This window comes from Camarhynchus parvulus, chromosome 12 (genome assembly GCF_901933205.1).
Source record: "Camarhynchus parvulus chromosome 12, STF_HiC, whole genome shotgun sequence".
In the NCBI taxonomy this organism is placed as follows: domain Eukaryota; kingdom Metazoa; phylum Chordata; class Aves; order Passeriformes; family Thraupidae; genus Camarhynchus; species Camarhynchus parvulus.
In genome coordinates, this window is record NC_044582.1 from 11,348,746 (window position 1) to 11,375,693 (window position 26,948).

At 45.2% G+C, this 26,948-nt stretch overlaps 1 protein-coding gene across 5 annotated transcripts; it reads left to right on the plus strand.

The window, feature by feature from the left end:
- The first annotated feature begins 305 nt into the window (after positions 1 to 305).
- Positions 306 to 26,275, plus strand: QRICH1 (glutamine rich 1). 5 transcript variants are annotated; one of them, XM_030956605.1, is made up of 11 exons: positions 306 to 345; positions 1,640 to 1,700; positions 5,189 to 5,518; positions 12,790 to 13,806; positions 16,099 to 16,276; positions 16,868 to 17,022; positions 17,787 to 17,901; positions 19,227 to 19,335; positions 19,685 to 19,836; positions 20,556 to 20,646; positions 21,425 to 22,358. In XM_030956605.1, the coding sequence occupies exons 3-11, from the start codon at positions 5,210 to 5,212 to the stop codon at positions 21,615 to 21,617; spliced, it is 2,319 nt and encodes a 772-aa protein (XP_030812465.1). In that variant the 5' UTR covers positions 306 to 345; positions 1,640 to 1,700; positions 5,189 to 5,209; the 3' UTR covers positions 21,618 to 22,358. The 5 variants fall into 5 exon arrangements, with proteins under 5 accessions (XP_030812465.1, XP_030812462.1, XP_030812466.1 ...); XM_030956602.1 differs by lacking the exon at positions 306 to 345 and adding an exon at positions 563 to 597; XM_030956603.1 differs by lacking the exon at positions 306 to 345 and adding an exon at positions 586 to 668 and having other exon boundaries at positions 21,425 to 26,275.
- The last annotated feature ends 673 nt before the right edge of the window (positions 26,276 to 26,948 follow it).

The following is a 26,948-nucleotide window of genomic DNA, read 5'->3' on the forward strand; positions in this document are numbered from 1 at the left end:
GGGGCCGGGGCTGGCGAGGCCGCGCCGAGCACATGGGCCCGTTAAAGCAGACCCGGCGCGGTCCCGCGGGGCGTTCTCCGCCTCCATGGGGACGCTTCGCTCCGCGCTGCCGCCCGGGGCAGGGCGCAGCCCCTCCGCTGCAGGCCGCGCAGGCCTTGGTGCCCTTCCCGGGGAGCCCGTGCGCCGGGGTCCGGCCCCACACGGGCGCGACTCGAAGCCTCGCGCCAGGGGCTGCGTGGGGATGGGGGCCGGGCGGCACCCGCATGCCGCGAAGGAGCAGGGCGGCCGCGTGGAGCCTCTCGGCCGGCGTCGCTCCACGGCCACGCGGTGCTGGTGGCGTCCCGGGTATCCCGACTGCGCGGGCTCCGTCCCTGTCCTTGTCCCTGTCCCTCCGTGTCCCCGCCGCGTTCCGGTGTCCCCGCGGCCGCACGCCCCTCCCGCAGGGCGCCCCCCAGCGGCCGCACCCTCCCCGCGCCCCGCCGTGGCCAGGCCCCTTTAAGGCGCGGGGCGGGCCTAGGAGCTGAGCTCTCGCGGGGCTTGGGAGCCGCGCTCTCGCGAGGCTGGGGCAGCGCGGTGATTGGCTGCAGGGGGTTGAATGTAAGATGGCGCCCAGGGAGCTGTGAGGGGAAAAGACTCGGGGCCGAGGCGGCGGCGGCGACAGGGCCGGGGTGAGGCGGGGCCGGGTCACGCCGCGGCGCAGCCGGGCCGGCGGGCCGGGGTAGTGCGCGGCGGCGGCGGGGCTGGGTGGGGCCCCCCTTCGGGCGCGGGAGGAGAAGGCGGCGGTTCCGGGGGCGGCGCGGGCCCGGCGGGGAGGGGGAGGGGCGGCCCCGCCTGCCGCGCGCGCGCGCGCGCTTTCCTGGCCCGCGCGGGCGCGCGCCCCGCTCTTCCCCCCGTGCACCGGGCGCGTCCCCGTCGCCCCCCGCCCGGCCAGCGAGGCACCGGAAGGCGCGGCCTGTGCGCGGCCCTCGGCGGCCCCGTCCTCGCGGAGCCCCCGACATGGCTCCTGCCGGGGGGGCGGGGGAGGCGGTGTCACGGCGCCGCCTGCGGGCCCGGCCCGGCCGCCCCGCCGATAGACAAAGGCGGCGGGAGCGGCTGGGGCAGTGCCGGGTCCCCGCGGGCGGGGGAAGCCCCACGGGCTCCGCGTCCCCGCTCGGGCAGGACCGAGGCTGAGCTGCAGCCGACGTCTCAGGGCCTAAATACGGAGCTTCGCCTGGTCTTGGCTGGGTGGCCGAGCGGTCCGTAGCGTTCCCGGCTGTCTCTCTAGGCATCACCGGGAACACCTGCGGGGGGACGGGGTGGGCGGGTTGCCTCTGGATGCGGTCACTGCTGCTGCTGCCTTGTTCTAAGTTCTGTGTGCCAGTAACTCCGGTGTTACCCACCGTGCCGCGCCTGTCGCCGCACGGCGCTCTGTGACAGATGTGCTCGCACAGTCGTTCTCAGTACCACCAGGCTGAGGGATACGATGGTTACAAATTGGGCATCTCGCAATTCCTCAGTAGGAGCTGCTAGCTGCGTGGATGATCATATCTTTGTTTCCTGACTTTTTTTTTCTTAATGGAATACATATTAAAAATAAAATGACTTAATAAAGAAAGAGGAACTGGGGATGGAAAGGGCTTCTTTGTTCTGTCTTCTCCAGAACGTTACAAGTCTAAGAGCTCAGGACAAGAGCAGCAGAAATACATGCAACATGGTGACTGGTGAGTCCAGATTGTCCACATGCTGCAAGTTGTGTGTGTGTTTTCAGTAACCTCAGTCTAAGTTTTATCAACTAACCGTATGTGCTCATAATCTTCAAAGAATTTCTTGAACTTCTTGAAAAAATGCAGTTACGCTGCACAGAGAGGCGTTACCTTCCTTTATTGGAGAAACTTATTGCCTGGATGCTCTTTTCTTAATTTTAAAATGCAATATTAAAACCATGCTGCTGAGATCCAGTGAGGGTGGACGTTTGCAGTTTCCAGTGTGTGTCTGTGGGATAAATGGAATGCACAAATTAGTGTGTTTTAATAACTAAAAGTAGTGACTGCAGCAGCAAGCTGTATGTGTTGCCCTACAAAAGGCTGTTGAATGCACCCTAGAACCTTACAGAGGTTTTCTGCCATAAATGCAGGTTGGTTTAGTTTTAATAAGTAAAATTTCTTGGGGTGCAGCATTACATTTCTGAATCTTTCTCTGGACCTGGTACCTCCACTGCTGCACAGGGTGTTGGGAAGTGCAGTTTTGGGTGGTTCAGTGCTTCTAGTTAAATAATCTCAAGCAGCCTTAAAACTGATATGAATGAGAGACACTTTTACCTCCAGGGTCTGTAACTGCACCTGTAGGGAAAACCCAAGGAAGATCTTGCTGCTCTTCTGGGGCAGGAACAGATCCTTGTGGCATGGTGGGACTCTGGTCCATGCCTGGCACTTGGAATACTGAGGGGCTCAGCTTAGTGGCTCTTGGTATAGTCACTTCAAGAAAATGAAAATGAATTTTTTTCTCCATGGTAGAAGAAAGGAAAGATTTATTCTGACAGCTTGTGAGAGAGGAAGATTTAGTAGTAGGGGAAGACTGGCCTAGTAGGCTCCTGATTTTGATGCTAACAAGAACTAATTGAAATGGACCAGCTGAGCAGGGTCAAGGATTTGTATTTAAGAAATTAGTGCTTGCTTTAAGATCTGTATTTAAGAAATCAGTGCTTGCTTGGTGGTCAGAAGAGGTTGGCGATTGTTTGGTGGTGGATCTCTGCTGCTTATGCTTCTGGGTGTCTTGTGGCTTCTGGTCTCTTACAGAGGAGAATGATGTAGCTTGTGAAAGAAGGGTTGGAGTTTCAAAAGTAGACATGAGGGCTAACAGCTCCCATTGGGAACAGTGGCCCTGCTGACCTCCTGACTTTCTCCTTTGACAAGATTAACAGAAGGTGGATAGCTATTCCCTGAGATGTTACTACATACTAAAAACCAATGCAGGAGCAGGAAGGGAGCACCTGGGAGAGGTGAGCCCATCCAATTTAGCAGCAGCTGGCTGTCAAAGAGCATCTGTGGCACTTATGTCTGGGATCCTGCTGTCAAAGAACATCTGTGGCATTCATGTCTGGGATCCCAGCATGGCATCCTTGAGGCTTATTCTTCAGAAGAGTCTTCCCTCTCAAAGCCGTATCTGCTAGTGCACCTCAGGGTGGACATGGAGAATGTTGATGCTCTTCTGAAAGCCTCACTGTAGTACTGAAGGCAAATAGTTGAAAGTTCCAGGTAGAAGACTGGGACAAGTTAATTGCTCAAAATCTGTTTTCCAGCCTCAGAGTATCTAACAGAGCATCATGCAGTTAGATGCAAAACACATTTCAGTGTGCCTGCTGTAGGTCTTGTCTGAGTCCCTATGGATGCATTACATTGTTGTTCTCCCTTGGTTTCACCCTGGCCATATGGTTACCTGGGAAGGGGGTAGCAATATGTGCTGTAGAGGTACAGAGTACTCTTGGGTAGCTCCTGGAGAAGTGAGTAGTCTTACTGGCTCTGTCACCCAGAGTTGGTTTGAAAATGTCAGATTGGTGTCTCAAAGAATGTTTTTTCTGTCCAGATGTGGGCTCTACAGGAGCTCCTGTATGCTGATATTTGCAGAGCTGTTGGATTTGCTATGTGAACACCATTATTTGGTGTTTTTTCCTAAACATGTTGTATATTTTAAGAATATCTTCTACAGAAATCTTATACAGCAACAAATATATCTTAAAGACTTCAGAAACCATAGATAGAGCACAAGTTCCCTCATGTGTGTTCCCGTTACCTTTGAAATTAGTTTTTTTCTTTTGTGAGCCTGGTCCAATGCACTAGCCATGAACCTCCATGTAAACAAAAACTGTATGTTTGTACTGCTGTCACATAACAGTGAAGAGGGGTTACTGTTTGCTTCAGCTCTGCCAGGTTTTGGTGATAACTGGCACTGGACTTCCAGTGTACTTGAGTGCCAGTGAAAGCCTAGAGTTAACTCCTATTTTCACACAGGCTTTTGCAGCCTTAAGTTCAGCCATAGCCCTGTCTCAGTTCTACTTTGTTAAATCATGGTGAAAGGATACTTAAAGCTCTGGTTTTGTACCTGTTCTCTTTAGACCTACAGTCATAATGTACATAGTGATGTCTATCTGTTTTTCCTCCTTTGTGCAGCTTGATCTAGTAGTGCTGAATCACCTCTTCTAGTCCTGATCTTGTGGTGTTTCACATCTTTTCACAACTGTCTCGCTATCTGGTGATGTTACAGCTCAAATGTATTTATGCTCTATCAAGGCTAATTAGTGCCTCAGAAATAACCAGTATACTCACTGCAAAAACAATTTGTGGGTTTAAACAAGAGAAGTCAATGAGAGAAGAATGCTGTCAGAGTATACCCTAGAGCTGTCTGACGTTCTCAGGTGGAGTTATCTTTATTGGTGGTGGTTTTTTTCCTTTGCTTTCACTTCTGCCCTGATCATCTTAACTTCTTTTTCTGTCTTTCTGTTGTCTTCACACATGGCATGTTTCATGTTAACCTCTTCCTGTATTAAAAGGACATCAAGAACTGATGCTGCAGTTGCCTTTGTCATTTCCAGAGCTCTGTTTCTCCATATGTGTAGTTCCCAGTTTGAGGAAATTTCTCGATTCCAGCACTCTCCTTTTGCTTGCTGTGTTCAAATCAATGAGGCTGTCCTAGTCCTAATAGCAATGAGCTGAGTGCTACATCTGTTGCTCTTCTGTTGTGCTTCCCATTAGCTGCCTAGAATAGAACTGCACGGCCTGATAGAACACACTGCTCAGTTTCCCACCTCTGCGGCTGCAAAGCAGGGCCGCAGATATTGATTTCTGAGCCTCTCTTGCTAACAGTGCATGCTGCAAACAAATGGAATGTATGACTGGATTTGTCTGGTACAGGACTTGCCTGGTCTGGGTGAAGTACAGAGCTAGGAGAGTTTACATGGCAGTGATCTCTGGGAGGAGGAGGAGTCACACCTGGGTATCATTCAGACTCCCCTGAGCTGCCAAGGGTTAATCTGAGAAATGTGTAGTAGCACAAAATGCCTCATAAAACTAAAGCATCTGTCTCAGGCATCTGGCTGTGCATGTTTGCCAGTTTTCATACAGTACTTGGTATGAGAGATTAGTTACTGGAGTTAAGAATATCCTTTCATCAAGGAAGTGCTGTAGTTAAGACTTTTACTTTCTCTTTCCTTAAGGAACCCTGAGGACCTTGCAATATGAATAATTCTCTGGAGAACACCATTTCCTTTGAAGAATACATCCGTGTGAAGGCACGAACGATCCCCCAGCACAGGATGAAGGAGTTTCTAGACTCCCTTGCTTCCAAGGGGCCAGAAGCTCTCCAGGAGTTTCAACAGACAGCCACCACCACAATGGTGTATCAGCAGGGTGGCAACTGCATTTACACGGACAGCACAGAGGTGGCTGGGTCTTTGCTTGAACTTGCTTGTCCTGTGACAACCAGTATCCAGCAACAAACTCAGCCAGAGCAGCAGATACAGGTTCAGCAACCCCAGCAAGTGCAGGTAAGCATCTGAAATAATCTCTGAATGTATATGTGAATTGCCAACTGATGGAGTAGTGTTCAGAGGTGCTGTCTAACCTTAAGCCTCAGACAAGTACTTGAAATGCAGGGCCAATTAACTTCATATAGAACAGCAATATTTCCCTTTCATTTAAGGAATTTGGTAATAAATTTGCTCTCTCTTGCCTGTGCCTCCCTGGAGCCCTGCTGTAGGAGGAGCCGCATACATAGCAATGGAGTGGTGTCACCTATTGGAGAAACGGTCACAGTTCTGGCATGCACACAACTCCAGAAGCCTTGTGCTCAGAAGCTGCTATAAATACCAGCCCCCTCTGACTGTCTGATTGTTCAGAGTGGCTGTGGCATGGAGCTTGCCTTAAGGGTTTTTTTTTCTTAATAAAATCAATAATCTTTAAATAGTTTTACTTGAACATTCTAAAAGTTATTGTTGAACTGACTTTTAAGTGAGGGGGAAATGCAAGAGAGTCAACTTTAGATATGAACCAGGGGAAGATACTGGAAAGGAATTCTAAAGGATGCATATGCATCAAGGTAGATTATATGTTTGCACAGTGGAAGGAGTTGTCTTTTTTTGTTTTGCTTTGTTTTGTTTTAAGTAGATATTACATTAGGTATTTTATTAAGTAAGCAAATCCACTATCAGAGATAAAAAAACCCCAATTTTATAACTTAGGAAATTGCTTTTGTCTTCAGATACATTTTGTAATTTGAAGAGTTCATAGGTGGCAGGGCATTTACTAAAGTTTTTCTAGGATATGTCTGGCTATAGCCGTAATTCTGATACACTACACTTAAGATATGAATCTTTCTGGTTTCTGTAGCAGAATGTAAAGCTGCAAGCTCTTTTTTTTTTTCTTAATTTTTTTACAACAAGTGTGGGTATGGAGTCACAAATGACTGAAGTTCAGGTAGTGTGTACTTGCTGCAGTGCAGTAGACGTGTGTCAACAGCTCACTTGTGTGTTTTTATCCTACAGCAAAGACAAAACTCCTTCACTGGTAACTCATCTCCAATTACTTTCTATTGAGTAAATGAATGCTTAACTGGGACTTCTGTAACCTGTTGCCCTACAGTGACTTGTGTTGAAAGGCTTTTGAAGAACAAAAACCTGAACTCTTTCAGGCATGACTTGGATCTCTGCATGAGGCTATTAAAAATGATCAAGAGTGGGTTTGGTTGTACCAGCTAGTATGTTTTCTGGAAGAATTTTTTTTTGCAGCAGCAGCAGCAGAAGAGCTAGGAGGGTTGGCTTTTGAGTGCCTCAGCTTTGAAGATGTGGAAAGCCCCCAGACCAATTGTAAAAGTCAAAAGGAATTTTTTTCCTTCTCACTCTTGCTGCCTCATTTCAGAACTACCCAATGTTCAGGCTTGACCCTTGCAAGTCTTTTAGTAACAGAGATAGGGAGGGAGGTCGTATATCTTATGCTCCAGAGAAAAATAACCTGACCTTCTTGTAAATAAGCATAGAGTTGCTGCCAGAGACCGGTTTCTGATTTTGGAACTGAATGACCTGCACCCTGACTATGAAAAGCTTCTCATGAAAATTAAGATTTCAGCAACTTTCCTGAAGAATGCTGTCTACCCTCTTCTCCTTGTTTTTGATGTGCCTCTGCTTTTAGATACCTGCTTTCCCATCTGTACAGATCATCATTACTATTTGTATTGCCTACCCTGCTGCTCACTTTAGGTGGCACATTTGGTACTAGATGTGGCTGCAGCTTTTGTGTATCAGCAGTGCAGCTGAACTCGGGTGTATTTGAGCAGCTAGCTCAGCATTACTAGTTTTTCTGCAAGAATAGGATGGAGAAGAATGTCTTTACCCCTTTGCAAGAGTGTTTTTCTGTTTTTCAGGATTTCTTATTGAGACATAATTTATGTTAAACTCATGATTTAGTGTTCCCTCATCTCTGCGGCAGCAGTGGCAGAGCTCATCTTCTGGATAAAGCTGGATTTTGTTGTGACTGGGGAAGTGACGGTGTTCCACCATAGCAGTGCACCTGCTCCAGCTGGCTCCCTGTGCTGAAGTACTGCTTGTGTTTTATTATGATGGATTTTGGTCATCTGCCGAAGCCTCTTAGCTTTTGATTAAACTTGTCATCCTGGTACTTGGATTGGTAATCTGTTTAGTTCTTGCTAATCCAATTGCAAGTCAGTGGAAGACCCTTTGAATAATTATGCTTATGTCTGGCAGTGTGACAGTGCTGCTGGGGGTGACTAACACTTTGACCAGTCAGATGACCTCACAGTTGAAAGTGCTGCTGATGATCTTACAATCATGGAGATAGTGCTCAGGTTTCATCCTGGATTTTACTTGCTGTGAACAACTAAAGACAGAGTGTCACTGCTTGCTGCTTTTATTTATTCTAGAAAAATAAATTTGCTCTTTGAAGAAGTTGTTGCCTTAAGGTTTTCTTGCCTAAGAGGCTCAAAAAAGTCCTAGCAAATGTTTATTTTATAGGATGAGTGGATGCAACTGTTGGGTTATGTACACTGGTCATTGCTACAGTTCAAGTGTCCTGGAGTTCCTTCCACACCCAGTATCACAGGGGTGCCATAAGTGACCTTGAGAAGGAGTTGAGTATGTCAAGTTGTCATACCTTGTTGTGCGTCAGGGAGTGGCAGGGAAGGTCCATGTTTTGCTCCAGTCAAGGAAGTGTTTTATCAGCTCTGCTTTTGGTGAGGTTGTTGCTTGTTCGTCCTGTGCATGGAGACCATGGAATTGATGATGCCAGTGAGGTGTTTAGTGCTGACTTGGTTCCCAAATATGGTACTTTTGCAGAGGTCAGTGAACCTCTTGTGCCTCTTACCCAAGAAGCTTTCACTGAAAGAATATCAGAGGATGGAAAGTATCTTTGCTTATGGTGTGTGTGGAGAATATCCTCAGTTTCAGCTTTTTATGAACAGTCTGATGTCTAGGTGGCAAGATTTTCTTGGGCAGGGCTTGGGGGAGGTTGCTACATGTGAGCAAGATCACAGAACTGTATGGTTGAATGCCTGTGTAAAATATATTTCACTTAATACTTGTGCCTAATTGCTCAATTCCTTAAGTGTTTACTGTTCACTGTATTCTGTGACTTCCAACCTTTATAGGAGGCTGGACATTATTAATGACACAAGGCTGGGAAAGATGCCCTTAAATAGCTTAGAAAAAAGTCTCATCTCTGGCTCTGCACAGAATGCATCTTTCCTTTGCTTCTGATGGATGTATCTTCCTCTTGCCTCTGTACTGGTTCTGAAGTTTAGCTTGAAGGTAGAGTTCCTATTTGCTTACGTTTGAAAAACGTGCCAGGATGATTTTAGTGTAGCAGCAGGTATTAATTAGCATTTGCTAGGGCTGAATGGGACAATTCAAAGAGTGGTTATAGTCAAGAGTGGTGTTTTCAAGGTAGCATCTACTTGTTTATGGAAGTACTCTTCTGTTGGAGAGGTAAGCTGTTTTTCCTTGGTTCATGTGTTTTAACTTTTTTAGACCTAAATCCCTCCCCAGTGTACAGCTTGACAGCATAATCTTGATATTGTAACTGTTTAAACACACCCAAGGCCTAATTTAGCTGATGGAATTCTCTCTCTGATGTTGATGAATGAGCAGAGGAAAAGCCTGGAGTGAGAGTCAGTCTGGCAGTTGTTCTGAAAAGCTGACTCGCACCCTTCCCGTAGACCTTGTTTACTTAGATAGAAAGGACTTCCTGTAAAGTAGTTAAATAACAAGTTCTGATACTTCCTGCTACTTCACTGATCAGTCTTTTCACTTACTCTTCACTTACACTTTTCATATCTGTTTTGTACTTGCTTGTACACTTTCTGGTGTAGCTTTTGAAGGAACTCTTTGTTACAGTGTTAGTTTTTAGTGCTGGACTTGCTTTAGTTTAGGACTATTTAGGGCTGGACTTGCTTTATCTTAGGACAGTTGTTGAGGAAAGTGTCTTTTAAGTCTTCTGTCCTTAAATTTGGCTTAAAAATCCTGAGGTTACTCTTCTCATGCTCTCATTAACTTTTTTCCCAAGTATTTGACTTTGTGTGGGAAGTTTGAGATGCACCCACATTACTTCTGGGGGCACTTGGAGCATACTTCCTGCAGCAAGTTGGCCACCTGCTGGAGGTGGCCTTCTTACCTCTTGTAGGTTTGGAGCCTGTCATTTGGGGTTCCCTGCAGATGAAAATAAGCTGTGAGATGCAGTCTTGTGTTTTGGTGATGTCAAACTTGGCTGGTGGGCAAGACTAGAACTAAATTTGAAATAGTCTTCTGGAAGGTATAGTGTGGACATGTTGGTACATCTCCAGTCTTGCTCTGGAGATCTGCTCTTGGTGTGTACTACTGCTTGCTGGTTTAAATACAGCTTCAGAAACCAAGATTTCTTTGTGAAAAGATGCATTTAAGAGCCTGTCAGGTGCTCTAGGAAAAGCTACATATAAAAAAGTCCATGCAGGAAAGAGTTGCTCTGTGTGCTGGTTTAGAGTTAGGTTTTAGGAAATATTAGATAATCCAGTCAGTCTGCAGATGAAAGAATTACCAAGCAAAGAAAATCTCAGTTGTTTCAGAACTGCTGTTCTGAAACAACTGAGCCTGATTCCTTTTTGGGCCAAGAATCCACACAGGGCAGACATGTTATGACTCCTGCTTGAAAGTTCCTCTATCAACCATTAGGAAAAAAAGTTTTGGCAACCAGGCTTCAGATGTTCTCATGGTCCTAGGGTTACTTATTTACTCTTTGCATTTGCTCAGTTCAGTTCAGAATATGTTTTTGGGCTTGAAGTGACAGAAGATTTCCTTTAAGGGAATTTAGTTCTGCTCTCCTGTTATGATACAGGGTTGATTTCTGATGCTTTTGGTTTTCTAGGCAGCTGGTACTTGGTCCAGCTTCCAGCTACTTCATGGTGAAAAGGCATTTCTCTGTGTCATGGTAGCCTGCTGGGAGGTGATTCTTTCATGCTGTTGGATCCAGACTTTTGGCAATAAATAGTATTTCAGTACTGGTAACTTGGCATGTTCCTTTCTTGCACCAGTAACCCAGGAATTGCCAGCATAACATATTTTTGCTTTAATCTTCAGCATAAAATGAAGATTTAAAGTCCCCTGTTGGTCTTGGCCTGTAAATTTAAAACATTCCCCTTTGTACAGAGTCTTTTATAAAGTCTGCTGCTGCTGAGTGTAATTCTTTGTCCTTTTTTTCCTCAGATAGCAAGTTAGACAATGAGGTCAATATAAGAAGCCTCTGGTCTCAGACCAGGGTAAAGCCTGTAATCATAGCAGATAAAGTAAATGTGTCTTGTGTGAGCCCAAAAATATCAGTGCGACAAAACATGTAATTTGTTCAATCTTTGGCTTTTGCCTTGCAGGTAATCTTCTGAACAAGGATTTAAATTACTAGTAAAGACCATATTAGTGATTTTTAAAGTGAAATGTTTTAGAGAATTCTTGCCTTAGGGGTGTGATTACAACTGGCTTTCTTAAACTGAGCCCTTGCCTGGTATCCATGTTTGGGCCTGTTTGCCCAAGGCAGTACTCATGGTCCAGGGCAGAACAATATCAAATAGAGCTGAGAAAACATCCCATAGGTGAGTTCATCTTTTTCAATTGACTGCCTGATCAAATCACTCATTGATGGAGCTTTTTACACTGTCATGCTGACATAAGGTCACATGCTTCTTGTTACCTTGCAGGAAATTATTATAGAGTCACCACGTCATCTGGATTACAGTATACTGCCCAGAGTTCCCAGAAGGAACTATACCCTATTCTTCCTGGAAATAAATTAATTCTTAACAGGAGGTGACTTATAAATCTGGCCCACCAGTGGGGCATTTTGCTACCCCAGTTTTTTCCTTAGCAACTCTTAATTGGCTGTAAATGGGTCCTTAACATTTTTCAAGACTTCTTAGCAGTGATGCTGGGAAGTGAGATTTTGTGCACAGCAGGCCTGCATTGTAGTTCTTTTTGGTATTGTCAGACTAGTGTGCTGTCTCTGTGCAAATGCTGCATTAGTCTGCCTGGATCCAGGAAGTGAAGTAGAAAAAGGTGAGAGAACTGTGAGTAGGGAGACATTTAGTCTTGCAACTAAAGAAGTCCGTGTTGGCTTCAGAAAGAGGTGTTGAGTAATTAATCGCCTCCCTTAAGATGAAGTGTTAATGAAGCCTAGAGCAACAGATGGTCACGAGTACCTGGGATATCGCTTCTAGGACAAGGCAAATGTAACAAGTTGTGTCTGTAAATGTGAGGAAAAGTGGAGGTGTCTGGACAAGGGATGTGAAGCTGTTGGGACCTGAAATTTGTGCTGGGGGCTACCTTTGACTACTGGCTTTCAGTGTGCTGCTGGACTGCTGCTAGGTATTGTAGCAGACCTTGGACAAATGAGCATTAATGTGAGAGGGTGTGATTTTTTTTTCTCTAAAATAAAAGGAACTGGTTGGGAATCAAGTCAACAGATTTGTCTGTGTTATTCAGCATTGTCTAAGTGCGTGAGCTAGAAAATACAACTGAGTAGTTTGGACAATAAATGGTATTAAATGGAATAAGTAAATCATGAAAAAAAGGTTGGTTTTAATTATCATTGCCAAAGAAATTCTTCTAGAGTTTACAAAACATGCTGCAGCATAGACCATTAATGCATGACAGAGATTGAGGTTGAACTTGCCACATTCTGTGTTGGCACCCACTTGAGTAGTGTTACTATTAATGATAGGTTTCAGAGTAATATTCCTGTGCTTTATGAGGAAAGAGCCAAGTGCTGGTTTCGACTTACCCATATTTCTTTTTGCCTGTCACCAGCAAGTGATCCTGTGGCCATCTTGGGACTGGGGTGGGCAGCAGTAGAACAATCTTTAGAGCATGGTAACAATGAGACAAGCTCCTGTGATTTTAATGTGAATGATCTTTAAGTCTCGGTATTGCAAGACCTGTGCTAAAGTAACATTTTAGCAATGCAAATAGTTTTGAAGACTCTTGGATTCCAAGGATGGAATCTGTTGGCTTGAGCCCATAGAGCTTTGAGGGTGGAGATGTAGCTCACATGCTGTTCTCTCTGTGCTGAGAGTCATGTGCAATGCTGAGCAAACACATCTACTGTATCACTTATCAACCAGGCACTTCTAGAATAACTTGGTTTAATTTTCCTGAAATCTTTACTAATGGATTAATACATGGAATCAAAAGGGAGCATAAAAAGGCCTGGAGCATAGCTCTTGAGTGACAGACCATCTCTGATAATCACTGGTGTTTGCTGATCTCTAACTGGTGGCTTGGTGTCGTTGCAGGTTCAGGTCCAGGTCCAGCAGTCACCACAGCAGGTCTCCGCCCAGCAGCTCTCTCCACAGCTCTCTGTCCATCAGGCTTCAGAGCAGCCAATACAGGTCCAGGTGCAGATCCAGGGCCAGGCACAGCAGCAGGCATCCCAGACAATACAGAGTCAGTCTCTGCAGAGCCCCAGCCCATCGCAGCTGCAGGCAGCTCAGATCCAAGTGCAGCATGTGCAGACTGCCCAACAGATCCAGGCTGCAGAGCTACAGGAGGAACACATACAGCACCAGCAGATCCAGGCCCAGCTTGTGGCAGGACAGGCCATTACTGGTGGCCAGCAGATCCAGATCCAGACAGTCGGGGCACTGTCACCCCCGCCTTCTCAACAAGGCTCCCCACGAGAGGGAGAGAGGCGGATCAGCTCTGCGAGTGTCCTTCAGCCGGTGAAGAAACGTAAAGTGGATATGCCTATTACTGTATCGTATGCTATTTCAGGGCAGCCAGTTGCCACAGTGCTGGCCATTCCTCAGGGCCAGCAGCAAAGTTATGTCTCTTTAAGGCCAGACTTGTTAACAGTGGACAGTGCCCACCTGTATAGTGCCACTGGGACCATTACTAGCCCCACTGGAGAGACGTGGACCATCCCTGTTTACTCTGCTCAGCCACGTGGCGACCTTCAGCAGCAAAACATAACCCACATTGCCATCCCTCAGGAGGCCTACAATGCCGTCCACGTCAGTGGCTCCCCCACAACTCTGGCTACAGTGAAGCTGGAAGATGACAAGGATAAGATGGTGGGAAGTACTTCAGTAGTGAAGAACTCTCATGAGGAAGTGGTGCAGACTCTTGCTAATTCGATCTTTCCAGCGCAGTTTATGAACGGCAACATCCACATTCCAGTGGCAGTGCAGGCTGTGGCAGGGACATACCAGAATACAGCACAGACAGTGCACATATGGGACCCACAGCAGCAACAGCAGCAGCCCACACCACAAGAGCAGGGGCAGCAGCAGCAGCTACAAGTCACTTGCTCAGTAAGTTAAAACTGCCTATTGGTCTCAGTTGGTGATTAACAACTTACAAATGTTTTGGAGAGGGAGCGTGCCAACAGACAGCTGGTGTCTGGGAAGCAGAGATGCATCTGTCCCAGAAGCCTGAATGTGACACGGGGCGCTTGACTCCTGATGGGTGTAAGACTTTCATGTGATAATGTTGGTACATAGTTACAGGATTCAAAACATTCCAAAAGAGAGCACAGTCTTGATCTTAGTGTTAAAAATTAATAGATACATACTGATTGCCAGACTCTTCATAGCAGGTATTCTAGGATCTGCAGTATTTTCCCGAGCTGTTCCAGGGGTTGCAATGGACAGGCAGGGATAATTGCAGCCAGATAAGGTGTGCTAATATGTACTAGTCATGATCAGATACTTTGTGTTATGTTGGACATGGGAGTCCACAGCAGATCCCGTGCCCGGGTAAAGTATTGAAATCTGACTAGTTGTGAGCAAACTTCCTGGATCAAGTGTACTTTAGAGTACATAAGGTATTTAAAATAAAATACCCTAAATATATAAACAATTCCAGGAGGAATGTACTCTCTCTCTGGGGGGGTCAATAAAGTTACTAGAGGTTAACATCATGCTTTTGGGAGTTGACCCTCTCAAAACTGAAACCGAGAAAGAATTTGCCTGCCTGCCCTGTGCTGTCCTCTGGCATTGTGGTTCTAGGGGATCTGGGCAAGTTGCAGCAATTTTGCTCTATTTGTGAAAAATACAGGTTTGTTAAGAAGCATGTGCCAGTTCAGCAGATTTACGTCAGCCTATGTCCAGCCTTCACACTGGACCAAGGTGTCTGTGAGGTTAGGGCAGAAGACTGTCCCTTGGATTGGGCTGATGGAGGGAAGTGGCTCTGGAAAGCTTTCAGCTCTCTGGAGAGTAATGTGGCAGCACTCTGGAGGAGAGCAGAGGCTCAGTTCTGGCTCCTGCAAAGACAACGTGTCAGTTCACCCCTGGACTCGTGATGGCAGAGAGAGGCTTTGCTTCACAACTTAGTCGCCATCTGCCTTGATTAAAGCTGGGCCTTTTCAGCAGTCTCTCTGCTCATGCTGCAGCTGCAGGGGCTGAGAAACAAAAAGCTAGTAAGAGCTGATGCAGAGAATAAAAAGCCAGCCAGAGGGAGTTGGAAGGCTCCAGTCTGAGGCTCTTGCAGACTTTGCCTCTTATGCTGTTGTTTTTTTATACTAAGTAAGGTACAGGTATTTAAAGTCTTGATGCTGTTTTTGTATGCCATGGTCTCTAGTAATGTGAGAGCAACTTCCACTAATATTGACACTTAGCAGTATCAAAGGAAAAGCTGCTTTTTGGAGTAGCTCTTAGGAAGGAAAAAGCAAAACTGTTTTGATATAAGAATTGCTATTTCTATAACATTCAGGCTACCAATGAGAGTTTGACTAAGGTCTGTAAAGCTGTTAATTGAGGTAGCAATGAGACTCTGTGGCATAGAATTGAAAACCTGTAGTGATGAACGCAGAGTGAGTGCAGCTGAAGGGCTTGCTGCAGGTTTTAGGTTGGTGTTATTGGTTGCCTGACAAATAAGTTTCAGTTTGAGGTTGAAATTCTTGGTGACCTAAGGTCCCACTGCAAAGTAAATTTCCAGAGGGTCTGGAGATGCCTTAGGTCTGTAATAAGTAACGCAGTCAGTCTTCACACAGTAATAGCTACTCCCCATTAATAATATTTGGTATTTTGAGAACGTTGCATTGAAATTGAATTGATGTTTTGATGCTGTGTTCCAGTCTTACTGCTTTATACCTTTTACAAATGAATTAATCTTATTTATCATTTATGCTAAGAATAGAATGTATTTATTCTGTGTGCCTATTATGTACTGCTTAAAGAAGAGAGTCTGAACAGGGAGGGATGCCAGTGGTGTATGGCATGTGATTGTACCCAGGACCTTCCTTAGGGCAGTCTAGGTGTGGAGCAGCAGTGGTGAGTAAAGCTGGTGGCACCTTCCTGTTCAGGGGCTGGTGGTTTCTGTGGGCTGCTCTTGTAGTGAGATGGATTTCAGTGGCGATTCAGAGTGACAAGTGAGCTGAAAAGATCTGTCCATTCAAACTGAAAGAGTTTTTGGAGTGTAAAATACTCTTTTGTGAGCAGCAATTCAGGTTGGACAGCAAAAGTTGCATTCCTTGGATTAATTTCTTGCTGGGAGTGTTGCAGAAGGTTGGTATCCTGGGGCTACAGGTATTGTGGGATTCTTGGTTTTTGTCCAGCTGTTGCATGTTGAAGTGTGTGTATAAACTGAAGGGTTTTCTTTCATAGGCTCAAACTGTTCAGGTTGCTGAAGTTGAACCACAGCCGCAGCCACAGACTTCACCTGAACTTCTACTTCCAAACTCTCTGAAGCCAGAAGAAGGTCTTGAAGTATGGAAAAGCTGGGCACAGACCAAGAATGCAGAGCTGGAAAAAGAAGCCCAAAATAGACTAGCACCTATTGGAAGTAAGTGCTGTTGACAATATGGCCTTTGTTTCCTTTCAAGTAGGATTAGGAGTGACTAAAATGTTATGTGTGTACTGCTCTGGAAAACCCTTTTGTTTAATCAGTGATTTTTCCTAAATTTAAATTTTAATTTACTCTGCAGTACTAATTATTGTGTATTCCCAGTGCCACAGGACATGTGTTAGCTCTGTGCTGAGCCCCCTTGAGCACCTGGGCTGATAGCAATAGAAAAGGGCACTGCATGGCTGGGGTGATGGACAAACTGCCCATCCATGCTGGTAGAGCAGTCATGGGGTTGATGTTTTCCTGTTGCTGCAGGGTAGCATTTCACTGGGGACATGGTGAAAGAAGGCAATAGTCATGCAGTTGGTAGGGCAGAGGATCTTCCTATCAAACTCTTGCCTGTTTTATCTTTTAATATTTCTGACAGCCTAAGATCTGGATTTACTTCAACTTGCGTTACTATACTGGGAGAATGAGGTAGTGCTGGACCTGCCAGATAGAATGGAGATGCGGAAAATCTTTCCTGAAATGTTAGGAAATAATATGGCTTTATCACTTAAGTAATATAGCTTTGTTTTGTTGTTCCAGGGCGTCAGCTGCTGAGGTTCCAGGAAGATCTCATCTCTTCAGCTGTGGCTGAGCTGAATTATGGTCTGTGCTTAATGACACGAGAAGCTCGGAATGGTGATGGTGAACCCTATGATCCAGATGTGCTCTACTATATCTTCCTGTGTATTCAGAAGGTAGGATGGGACAGCTCTATGTGCTGCAGAACTGTCCCTGTTGTCAGAATGTGTAGGGGGACTTCTGGTTATAAAAATAAAGACTGTGGCTTCTATTAAGCTTACCAACAATTTTATAAGAAAAAAGTCTCTTTGCTTAAAAAACCTTGAAAACATGAGATGACTTGTCTGTCCTTAGTACAAGCAATGCTTTAGTCTATGAGTTAAGTTTGTGAGTAACTGAGTTCAGTATCACAGTGAAAATAATAAATCCATTTAGCTTTTTTTGATGGGGAGGAGAAGGGTAGGATGATGTTTAAAGAAGTTGTCAATGTCAAGACTTAAATTTAGTTGAAGCTTTAACAGGCAAGAACTTAGCTTTATGTGCTATGGGAAGTATGAGCTTTCTGGAAGAGCTGCAGGAGCAGAGCTATACTTGGACAGGGAAATTGAGCATCCTTGTTGTTAACCTGAAAAAGTAGCGTCCACTAGTCTTGTGAAATAACTGGAAGTGAACACACCTGAAATAAAAGGTGAAATCCAATCAGCTTTACCTTGTAAGATAGTTTTTCCTTTTTCTGTCTTGGCATTGCCATGATAGTAATGGAGATTACCTACCCTGTATTCATCTTGCTGCAAGAGTACTCACTCTTTAAGTAAACTGTATTAGCCTTCAGTGCTGTGCTGTAAAATGCTCAGCTGAGGATGTGGGCCCTTAGGATGAGGTCTGCTCTGAGGAACACACTTGCTCCCACTGTACTGGGCTGTGTTGTGATCTCTTACAGTATCTCTTTGAAAATGGCCGAGTCGATGACATCTTCTCAGATCTCTACTACATTCGGTTCACTGAATGGTTGCATGAAGTTCTTAAGGACATACAGCCCCGTGTTTCACCTCTTGGTAAGGGCCATTGTTTAAGAACTTTAAAACTTCCTAGAGCTTGGAATGTTTAAACTGAACCTACAGCATGAGTGTAGTCTGAATAGAAACCTTTTTGAAGTATGCAACATCCCTAGGCTAGCTAATGCTGGTCAGGGAGAAAAATGTGATGTTTGCAGTGAATGCTGGGGTTACTGCAGTTGTTGGGCTCTAACCCTGACTGTCATTGAGCATTATTTGTCTGTCACTTGTCACCAATCAGAAGGCACATTGTGGGGACTTTGTAGTGTTATAAGATTGGCTTACTTGGCAGGCAGCTGATCCTTGATTAGAATCAGGTTTCCTCATATGAAGTGGTAATACATCCTGCCTCTAATATGTATTGTTTCTTTGGGAGATAATACAGCAGTGTCATAGTGCCATGTAGCCAGATGGATGCTGTCTGCAGAACCAACTGAGTGTGAAAGGAAAAAACAATGAGTGAATAAAGCCTCCAGTGCTGCAGTCAGTTGCAGCTCAACCTTACATTTAGGAGATCATGGCAACAGGGATGGGGGAGGCAGTTCCAGAAGAGACAAATTTTGACAGAAAATTGTATGAGAACTAGATAAAAATTGCATTTTCAGAGCATGGAAACCTGGTTTCTCATTGCTTCATTCCTTTTGATGTGTTTGGACATGAGTGCAAGAATTAATTCTTATGTTCAGTAGAGTAACTGATGTTACAGGCTAGGTGGCTAAGTGGCACCATGAGTTTTGGAATCCTTTTGTTTTCAGTCTGGCTGTTTGATCAGTGCTTTGACATTCCACAAGCCCTGGAGTTCATACTGCTGTCTTTCTGTTTATCTGTGTATTTGGAGTGTAGTATTTTTCTTCTACACAAAGGGGAAAAAAATATCCGAGAATCAAAGGATTACTCATGTGTCCAAATACATCACTTGGCACTGTGTGCTCACTGAAGCTGTGCACAGGGCCAAGAACTGATTTGTTACACTGGCCTGCCTGCTCTCACATATCATTGGATTAAGACCATATGCATTGGAGTCAAGCCAACAATTAAAAGCTTTTAAGTGCATATTCTTTTCTCTATGGGCTGGGATGTATAGGCATGTTGCACAAGCACACTCTCCACAGCTAGAGGTTGATGGATATGTACAAGTGTTTCCTAACTGTACCTGCTATTTAAAAAGTTATTTGCAGAGCACTGAATCTTGACATTACTGAGAATCTCCTCTTTCTCCTTCTGTTAAGATTTATATGCTCTCCAGTACTTACAGACTGTAAAATGCTGCCTGTGCTCATGTTGTATCTGTCCCCTGGCATGATGCTGACTTCTGATTATTGCAGGTTACATCCTCTCCAGTCATGTAACAGAAGAGATGCTGTGGGAGTGTAAGCAGCTTGGAGCTCACTCCCCTTCCACCTTGCTCACTACACTAATGTTTTTTAATACAAAGTAAGTACTCAGGTCTTAGGGAATCTTGGGGAATAAAAGAACTTCAGAGACCTTAACAGGATGGGTGGGAAACTGCTGCACTGTGTAGGGCAAAATCACAAGTTTCAAATGGTTGCACACAGAGCCCACTTGTAGCTCCATCAGACAAAGAAGATGCAGTATAACAAGGAAGTGAGCTAGCAGAGGGCAGAACTGTGGCTTTTGTATGCTTTGCTGCTGGAAGAGTCCTTAGCCCAGTGGTTCATTTGAGCTTCACCCTGCTCGTGATGACTAAAGATAGCTACCTTGCTGTTATGACTATGTCCCTTGCTTGCCTCTGAATGTTCTGTGTTCTGTTCTTGCTGCTCAGATACTTCCTATTGAAAACAGTAGACCAGCACATGAAGCTGGCCTTCTCCAAGGTGCTGAGGCAGACCAAGAAGAACCCTTCTAATCCCAAGGATAAAAGCACGAGTATCCGCTATATGAAGGCTCCAGGCATGCACCAGACAGGACAGAAAGGTAGTGTCTAGGAGGTTTCTTTGGTAATATTTTACTTACTTGGGCTTGAAGAAGTGGATGAACCTGGAGATGTTTGCAGGTAGGGAATCCAAGGCTCTGCCAGTTACCTGTAGCCTGGCAGTATGTGTTTTCCATGCATTCTCTCCAAGAGAGGATAGTACCTTCTAATCATAACCCTGGGGACATACCTTACCTGAGGCATGTGGGACTCAACAAGAACTAAGGATAATTTTTTTGTTACTTTTGTTTGCTTGTTTTTGTTTTGTTTTGTTTTTTTATGGGCAAAGAGACTATTGGGTGTAAGTGCTTATGAAGAGATGGAGAAAATTCTTTGGGAGGGCTTCTCTTACCTTGATTCATGTGAACTCATAAGAATTCCTATGTAAGTACAATCTATCCTCTTAAAAGCACAGGATACAACTGAGGCTTTGCAGTCTCAGTAGTGATATTTCCCTCATTTTGAACACTGGTTGAGGAGAAATGGAAAGAAGGATATGGATGGGTTGTGATCTTCTATAGCCTTAGGATATAGCAAGCTCTGCATAATGCTTTTATATGCTGGCATTTATAGCCAGGTGCCTCTGCCCTGGAACAGCCATATGTCTCTTGCTAGCTCTTGTGTGGTGACAAGGTGCTGCAGTGTTGAGGCTCTAAGGTACTGCTCGGTGTGCTGTGCTTACACGGAGTGTCTGACAGACTTCTGGGGGGCTGGTTTGTAGTTACAGATGACATGTATGCAGAGCAGACCGAGAATCCAGAGAACCCCCTGAGGTGTCCCATAAAGCTGTATGACTTCTACCTCTTCAAATGGTGAGAGCTCTCGCTGTGTGTATGGTGCTTGTCTTCTGTGACTGGGGAGCTGCACCCTGTGCCTGGCAGAGTTTCCAGTGCTATGTGATAGCACTGGCACAATTTCTATATTTTCATAAATTTACTTAAATGGAGAGGGGTGCTGATGTGAGAGAGTGTGATTAACTCTGATGGCATGTAAATAGAATTTTTGGGGTATTTAAGAGACAAATCCTGATTTGTGAACTGGCTGCTCTTAATCTTGGACATTTGCATTCACTGTGTTGACATGAACTTGTTCTTCTGCTTATGAGTTGCATGTCATCTGGAAGCATCTACTACTGAAAGTAGGATTAGGGTCCTATTCAAACTAGCTTCTGAACAAAAATAAGGACTTGCTATGGAGATTAGAGGGTGCCTTAAAGGACTAATCTCTAAATTATGATGATTCTGAAATTTGATATAATGGTTCATCTGCACAGATGGATCTGCAAGTAGCCTGAATGTGAAAGTACCCCATCCTTTCTTCACTCTGAAGAACCCCTAAAGTCATGTGTGTGTTATGCTTACCAGTGTGAAATAAAAACTACTTTGTTGTAGTCCTCACCATGGCTTTTTAACCTTGGCATGTCCTAAAACTTTGGAATGAATGTTGCCCCTAGATGTATCTCTGTACCTTCGTGTGTCATCAGCCAGATGTTCACTGTCAGGATTTGTGAAGCCTGGGGTGAGGACAGCAGTGGTGTCTCTGTTCCAGGACATTTTGTTAGTCTGGTTATTTCTGATCTTCCTCACACAGCCCCCAGAGTGTGAAAGGCCGGAATGACACATTTTACTTGACCCCGGAGCCAGTGGTGGCCCCCAACAGCCCGATCTGGTATTCCATCCAGCCGATCAGCAGAGAGCAGATGGAGCAGATGCTCACCCGGATCCTGGTGATACGAGAGATTCAGGAAGCTCTTGCCGTGGCTAATGCCAGCACCATGCACTAAGGCATCCTTCGTGGCTCAGATGGGGTGGGGCAGGGTGATGGGGGAGGGACAAGCAAAGAGAAATTGTACAGACTTTTACACTAAAGGAGATGCCTAAGTTTTTGGTTTTTTATTGGTGTAGTTATGAAGCCCTTTTAGGCTTCTTCTCTTTAAAAGAATCTAAAGGAAAACCTACCCATTGTGTATCCTACCCAACACACCAAACTGTTTGGAACCATTGGAGGCTGCATATCCCCTGCAAGCTGGGAGCTGTGGAAAGCTGCTGGTTGACTCTGGGTTTTTTTTATGATGTAGAAAACATGAACTACAGGATTGGCCTGGTTGGCTGGGGCCTCTGTCTCCTTGGAGCACGTGCAGCCTAGAGGGCACAGAATGATGGATGGACCTGCTCAGCCAGTGGAGGAGAGGCAGGCATCTTCTTTTCTTGTGCTTGGACATTAATTTGCTGTTATCTTGGAAGAAAGAGGAGAGAGTGAACTGCAATTATGATTTATACAAAAAAACAAACCAACAATTTCTATTCAGACCTTTAAGTGACATTTTTAGATGTTAAAAGTACAAACTTTACCACACTCTTCTTTTTTGGCCTAACATTGAGGCCTTAAAGCTTGAGGCTTCTGTGCCTGATGGAATTCTTGTAACATACACTTGTGTATCATATAAAGATACCACCCTGTTTCTCTTATGTATTCTTACTCTAGTTGTTTATTAAGAATGACGAGCACGTCTTTTCAACATGCCATTGAACAATGTGTCTTTATTTGGGGAAGAGTGAGCTGTGAGGGTGGGGGGGTCATTATACAAAGATCAGTATGCAAACTGGTTGTTTTCATCCCTGTTCATGCTTTCCAGCTCAACTCTGCTGGATTTCTTTCACCCGTACAACTTAGGAAGGTAGAAGGGCATACACTTCTGTTGAAGGACCTGAATGTCTGCTTGCTGAAGGAAGCTCAGTGCCAGGCTAGGAACATGGGATCTGTGAGACCACATTAGACTGTCCTGATGTTCTGTGGCTTTACCCCTAGGCAAATCCCCCTCTTTCCACCTTTTCAAATGCATCACAACAACAGCATGATGGAGGGGTAGTGGAGGGAAAAGGCCTTTCCAGGAGCAGCATATGGCTTACTCCTGCTGTTTAACAGCCTTTCACAGTTTTTAACACAGCTGTGTAGCTTTTGGCATCGTTCATGATCATAATCCCCAGCCCTGTAGCCTTGCCTTGCTGCATCTTAAATGGCTGCTGTATTTTATATCATTAACAAATAGTCTGTTCTTTTGAAGCCAGCAGGTAGCCAACTGTGCTTGAAATGGGAGATCACTTGCCAGGCTTGTTACTTGTGCCACCACCTTCTTGGATGCAGAGAAATTACTCTGCTTCTTGAACTTGTCTTCCCTGCTTCTCCACCTCATGTCCCTTCCCTGTTCCAAAATACACAGATAAATATTTAGATATATATTACAGTAAAAGAACTTAAACTTGTGTACAGGCAAGCAACTTTCCTGAAGCCTCTGTTGTCCAGCACCTATCTGAGAAGGAAGGTCTGCCCTCTCTGTTGGTTGTGCAAGAGTGTAAATTGATGAGAGTAGCCAATGTTCCCTGTCTTTGTGCTTGTGAGCAGTGTTGAGGTGTGCAGCTTAGAGAGACTTCCCAAGCCCCGATGCTTCACATTGATGTTGGTGTTCCTGAGGAAGCAGGTGTGCTTGAGTTAGTGTATGAGCAGTTTGTTCCCTCTACAGGATTCTGTGCTCAAGTAGGTGTGTGCAGAGAGGTGAAGTAGCAATGCAGTGTTGTTTTGTTTTAGACTCTTAGCTCAGTGTCTGCCCTCAGAACTAGGCCAGAGGAAAACAGCCTGGGATCACTGCCAAGATCCCAGTGGATAAGCTGGGAAGATGATGTTTAGGGTGGGTGTAGTGCTGGCAGCAAGTCCTGTGACCTCAGTTTGTCTGCTGGGAGCCAGCAGTTGCCCCATTGTAGGGTAGCTCTTGGGATCACCAGTACTGCTTCAGCTGTCAGAAACCTCTAATCCTTTCACCATATTGTAGTGACTGGCATGTCCATCTTTGGCCCTGTTTTAAGTCTTTGAAGGCATGGTTGGGGCAGGCTCCACTATTCCAAGCAGTTGCATGTGCCTGCTGCACAGAGTGGCTTTCCCTTTCTTTCGGGCAGTTTGTCCCATCATCAGAGCAGAGTTGGAAAGCCTGCTGCCTTGGCTGTCTCCATCAAAATACAGCAGGTATTAAAAAATCTGCCAAATACACACTGTACTAGTTGCTTTACTGGGCAGCCTTGAGAGTCACCTCTTAACACTACCCATTGACAGGAACTTCAGCTGAGCTTTCTGGGGAAACAGAATTCCATGTTACCTTAAAATTCTAGATTGTGCACTTTCCTTACTACTCTTAACTGCAAGATGATCTCAAGTCTTTGTAGGGGGAAGAGTTCTCCTTGGAGGATACTGGTTAAGAACAGGGAAAGCAGGCACATGGTGAGCTGTGGAGATCTCCTGATGATTGATGGACTGGAGTGTTTCCATTTCTTTCTCATTGTCCACATGTACATAGGAGAGGATCTGCTGATGCAGAAGTGGACTGCTGCACTGTTCTGTACCGTCTCATCAGAATGTCCACTGTGTTCACTTCATTCCCTATTTTTAGAGACAATCGATATACTGTGACTTAAGGATTATTTTCCTGGATCTGGCTTCTAGTCTGTCTCTCTGGAGCTAGTTTAAAAGGTACAGTATTTCTAGACTATAAATACTATGTTCTTTGATAGTGAAGAACATGATCTGCTCCCTTGTAGGGGCTCGTAGGAAGACGTGCACAGAGTAGCACAGAAGAGTGCTGTGGCTTAGGGTTGCTATCCACATTCTGGGAAATGTTCCCAGTCAAACATGTAAAATAGCTTTTTAACACTTTCCTATAACCAGCTTGACTGCTGCTTAAAGGGCATTCCCCCTTAGCTCTGAGAGTGCCAAACTGCTTGTACTGCTCTTGTATGCGTGTATATATTGACAGGAACTCTCTGTGCCCTATGCCTTGTACGAGACAGGCTCAAAATGCATCCGTGTCTAAATAAATAGAGCTGAGAAGTCAAGCTAGAGACCCTGTGTAGTTGATTTTGAACTGTGCCCATCTTGTCACTATGGTATGAAAGGAACTGTAGAAAGCAAAGACTGACTGTTGTAAAGCACCTCACATTCTGACATGAGACTCGTGTATTGTCCAAGCTCTTGACATTTAACAGTGTTGCTTTCTTTAGGAAACTTATAGCCTCTTACATGTGTCCACAGCACCATTAGATTTTCATTTGCTTTCAAGAGGTCAGGCATTTCCTCTTTAAGTGGTAATGGCTGAAGCAGTGGAGAGCAGACTAGTGAGTGGTTCTTCACTCCTGTCTAAAGCAGTTTATAAAGGGAATGGTCTAAGAACTTCATAGGGCTCTTACCTGTTGGCTCCCTCTCCCCTAGAGGTCTAGACTTCAGAGGGGTCACAAGATCTGAAGTAGTTCCTGAACTGTTCTGCCTTGGACAATACAAAAAGACTTAATCAGATTTCTAAATCAGAATCCTCTTCTGCACTGTTGCTGCTAGGGCAGAAATTAAGACAGTCTTGTTCTCAACTGCATCAGGGCTACTGTCTGCCTTGGCATACATAGAAGGGATGAGGCCTCAAATATTCCTATGCTGTGATAAGAGCAGATCCAGAAATGGTAGAAAAGAGCCCCCTGAGTGTACAGGGGGCGGAGGATTGCTGGTAATGTAGTTGCTTAGCCTCTTGCTGGACTGAGTGCTGCTGGACACTGAATGGCTGTGCAGCTGTCCAGCCATACCACATTCTTACCCAAGTTTAATACTGACTGACTTGGAGTTAGTGCTTGGACTCCTAAATCACTGTTAAAGTGGGATATCAACTGTCTTCCACCCGGTATGGGGCTTTTCTCCCCATCTTATTGCTGGAGCTGCTCCTCTCAAACATTACAGGGAATGCACCTTATCCTGATGATTCAGCCTCTTCTGTTTCGTTGGTGCCAATGCTTAGGAAAGAGCCCTTCTTGCTTATACCTCTTCCTACCTTAAGGAACATCTCAATTCTTCCAGAAGTCTTGCTGCCATGCTTCCCCCAAATCTCTGAAGCAATTGCTGTGTCCCTACTTGTCGGTTTCCTTTGCTGCGTGGCTGAAGCTCTGCTCTGACACTGCAGTCATGTTCTCTGTAACCTTGTGCATGGCAGACACGTTTGCCTGCTTCTCCTTTGGCGCTGGAGCTCATCAGAACGGGAAGGCAGATTAAACCCACTTACAGCAGCAATAAACCATGTCTAGAGCTCGAGGGAACTGCAGGAGAGAATGAGGTGGAGGGGATGTCTCAAAAAGGCAGGGTCCAGTTGCAGCCGAAAACCTCGCTTGATAATGAGTGTGCAGCCTATATGCAAAATACATCTTGTCTGTCCCTCCTGTGTTGACCCAGGTCTAAACAGCACATGTGATTGGCATCCTGCAAAGTGACCTTCAGAACTCTCCAGTAGCTTTGCCCCGTGAGTAACTCACACTACAAATCATTTTAAAGAGATGCACTCAACTATTTTTTTAATTTAATTTTACTCTTATATTCTCTGCTCTTTGTAATCTGCTTGGAAATAAAATGTTTTTCCCTGCAGCCTTTGTTGTAGTCTGTTTGAGAACCATTAAACTTTGCCTGATGTTTCTGTTGGAACAGGAGCCAACACGCCTGTTTACTGCTGTGCCTGTGCCCGTAGCACAACAGCTCAGATCCGTGTGTCCCTCCCAGGCAGGCTCAGCAAACCTTTGTTAGCCTGTTCTTTTTTAAAATAAGGGTAGAGAGACCTGTCATGCTGATCTTGGTCTGGCACGATGCCTCCTGTTGTGCTGATCCTGTGACAGGTGATGCTGACTCGAGAGTGCGTGTCCTTGGCAGGCGGAGCTTTCCGATCTCTGTTCACATTTCCTGTGTCCTACAGGGCAACATGAGGAACACATTTCTTGAAGCTGCTTTCTGATCTTTGAAAAAGGAATTAACCTTCTGCAGCAGGGAGTTGTAGGCACAGGAGCACCGTACTTTAGTCCCTGAACTAGTTAGTGTTAGACAGGGGGTTGCCTTGGGCAGGGTGTTATGGGGAGCAGGTGAGAAGGGGTGTGGTTGTCTCATGTCCCTTGTGCTCTGAGGCTGAATCTGGAGTGTCACAACAAGTAAACCAAGAGGAAGAAATTGTTCAGTAACCTCCAGTACAGGAACTTTTCCTGATGCTCAAGTGGAACTGCAGGGATGGGAACATCTCATCCTGGAAAAAGCCAATTGCTATGTCCTGTAA

Coding starts and splice junctions, on each gene's coding strand:
- QRICH1 (XM_030956605.1), top strand. CDS start 5,210: ATGAATAATTCTCTGGAGAACACCATTTCCTTTGAAGAATACATCCGT. Junction 13,807..16,098: donor AGCTACAAGTCACTTGCTCA/GTAAGTTAAAAC, acceptor TTTCTTTCATAG/GCTCAAACTGTTCAGGTTGC. Junction 19,336..19,684: donor CTAATGTTTTTTAATACAAA/GTAAGTACTCAG, acceptor CTTGCTGCTCAG/ATACTTCCTATTGAAAACAG.